The sequence below is a fragment of the Lepidothrix coronata genome, unplaced genomic scaffold, assembly GCF_001604755.1.
Source record: "Lepidothrix coronata isolate B3197 unplaced genomic scaffold, Lepidothrix_coronata-1.0 Scaffold400, whole genome shotgun sequence".
Classification (NCBI taxonomy): Eukaryota; Metazoa; Chordata; class Aves; order Passeriformes; family Pipridae; genus Lepidothrix; species Lepidothrix coronata.
In genome coordinates, this window is record NW_016690580.1 from 45,037 (window position 1) to 47,072 (window position 2,036).

At 60.8% G+C, this 2,036-nt stretch overlaps 1 protein-coding gene across 1 annotated transcript in view; it reads left to right on the plus strand.

Annotated features, from left to right (window-relative positions):
- Positions 1–2,036, plus strand: part of GDI2 (GDP dissociation inhibitor 2) — a 21,566-nt gene continuing 19,530 nt past the window's right edge. Inside the window, exon 1 of the mRNA XM_017839339.1 lies at positions 1–171. Coding sequence (XP_017694828.1) covers positions 127–171 — 45 coding nt within the window. The 5' untranslated portion in view covers positions 1–126. The remainder of the gene's footprint in view (positions 172–2,036) is intronic.

Genomic DNA, 2,036 nt, shown 5'->3' on the forward strand with positions numbered 1-2,036 from the left:
CCCCCCCCGGCGCGGTCCCCTCACGGCGGCGGCTCCATTTTCTCGCGCTCCCGCGGCCCCCGCGCAGCGCCCGCTCCGCCTCAGCCCCCGGCCCGGAGACACCCGCCGCGACACCGCCGCGCCGCCATGAATGAGGAGTACGACGTGATCGTGCTGGGCACCGGCCTCACGGTGAGGAGCGGCCGCCGCCCGCTCGCGCCTCGGGCCTGCTGCGGGCGGCCGCCGCCCTGCCCCGCCCCGCCGCCCCCCCCATCCTCCCCCAACCCCCGCCATCCCTCGCCTTCTGCGGCTGAGCCCCCTCCCCATCCCTCACCCACCGCGGCCTCGCTGTCCTTTCGTGTGGGTATCACCTGATTATCCTGCCCAGCCTGGCTCTGAGCCCCCCGGCCTCGGGCACGGGGGTCCCGGTGCCCCCTCGGGGGCGGGTCCCTTCGTCAGTGTCTCAGCTGATAATCGCCCCCCTCACCCCATTCGGGTCGTTTTCTTCGGCTGTCACCTCTACGTCGGAGCTCCCCCTTAACTCTGTCTGGGTCCCTGCCCCCTCCCTCTGCCCAATATTACCCTGGGGGTCTGGTGTGTGGGACCCCCTGGGACCCTTAATGCTCACAGCAGCCCCCACCTTCAATCCCATCCTCACCCCATAATCCTTCCCCCCTCATTCCAACCTTGTCTGGGTTCCTTCCTCCCCCCATCCCCAGTATTATCTGTGTGTGACCCCCCAGGGACCCCCTTGGTCCTTCTCTCCATCACTAATTCTCCCAGCACCCCCCACCTTCAATCCCACCCTGGATCCTTCCCTCCCATTCCAATCCTGTGTTCCTCCCCCCCCATCTCCAGTATTACCTGGGGATGTGTGACCCCCACCCCGGACCCTCTGGATCCTTTCCCCCATCATTAATTCCCACAGCACCTCCCACCTTCAATCCCACCCTGGATCCTTCCCTCCCATTCCAGCCCTGTGTTCCTTCCCCCCCTTCCATCTCCCATATTATCTGGGGATGTGTGACCCCTCCCAGACCACCTGGATCCTTTCCCCCATCATAAATTCTCCCAGCACCCCTCACCTTCAATCCTACCCTGGATCCTTCCTCCTTATTCCAACCCTGTCTGGGTTCCTCCCCAACCATCCCCAATATTACCTGGGGGTGTGTGACCCCCCAGGACCCTCTGGATCCTTTCCCCCATCATTAATTCCCACAGCACCCCCCACCTTCAATCCCACCCTGGATCCTTCCTTCTAATTCCAACCCTGTCTGGGTTCCTCCCCAACCATCCCCCATATTATCTGGAGATGTATGACCCCCTCCCAGGACCCCCTGCATCCTTTCCCCAATCATTAATTCCCACAGCACCCCTCACATTCAATCCCAGCCTGGATCCTTCCTCCTTATTCCAACCCTGTCTGGGTTCCTCCCCAGCCATATTATCTGGGGATGTGTGACCCCCTCAGGACACCTGCATCCTTTCCCCCATCATTGATTCCCACAGCACCTCCCACCTTCAATCCCACCCTGGATCCTTCCTTCTCATTCCAACCTTGTCTGGGTTCCTTCCTCCTCCCATCCCCAATATTACCTGGGGATGTGTGACCCCCCAGGACCTTCTGGATCCTTTCCTCCATCATTAATTCCCACAGCACCTCCCACCTTCAATCCCACCCTGGATCCTTCCTCCTCATTCCAACCCTTTCTGGGTTCCTCCCCAACCATCCTCCATATTATCTGGGGATGTGTGATCCCCCCCAGGACTCCCTGGATCCTTTCCCCCATCATTAATTCTCCCAGCACCCCTCACCTTCAATCCCACCCTGGATCCTTCCTCCTCATTCCAACCCTTTCTGGGTTCCTCCCCAACCATCCTCCATATTATCTGGGGATGTGTGATCCCCCCAGGACTCCCTGGATCCTTTCCCCCATCATTAATTCTCCCAGCACCCCTCCCCTTCAATCCCACCCTGGATCCTTCCTCCTCATTCCAACCCTTTCTGGGTTCCTCCCCCACCATCCCCAATATTACCTGGGCGTGTGTGACCCCCC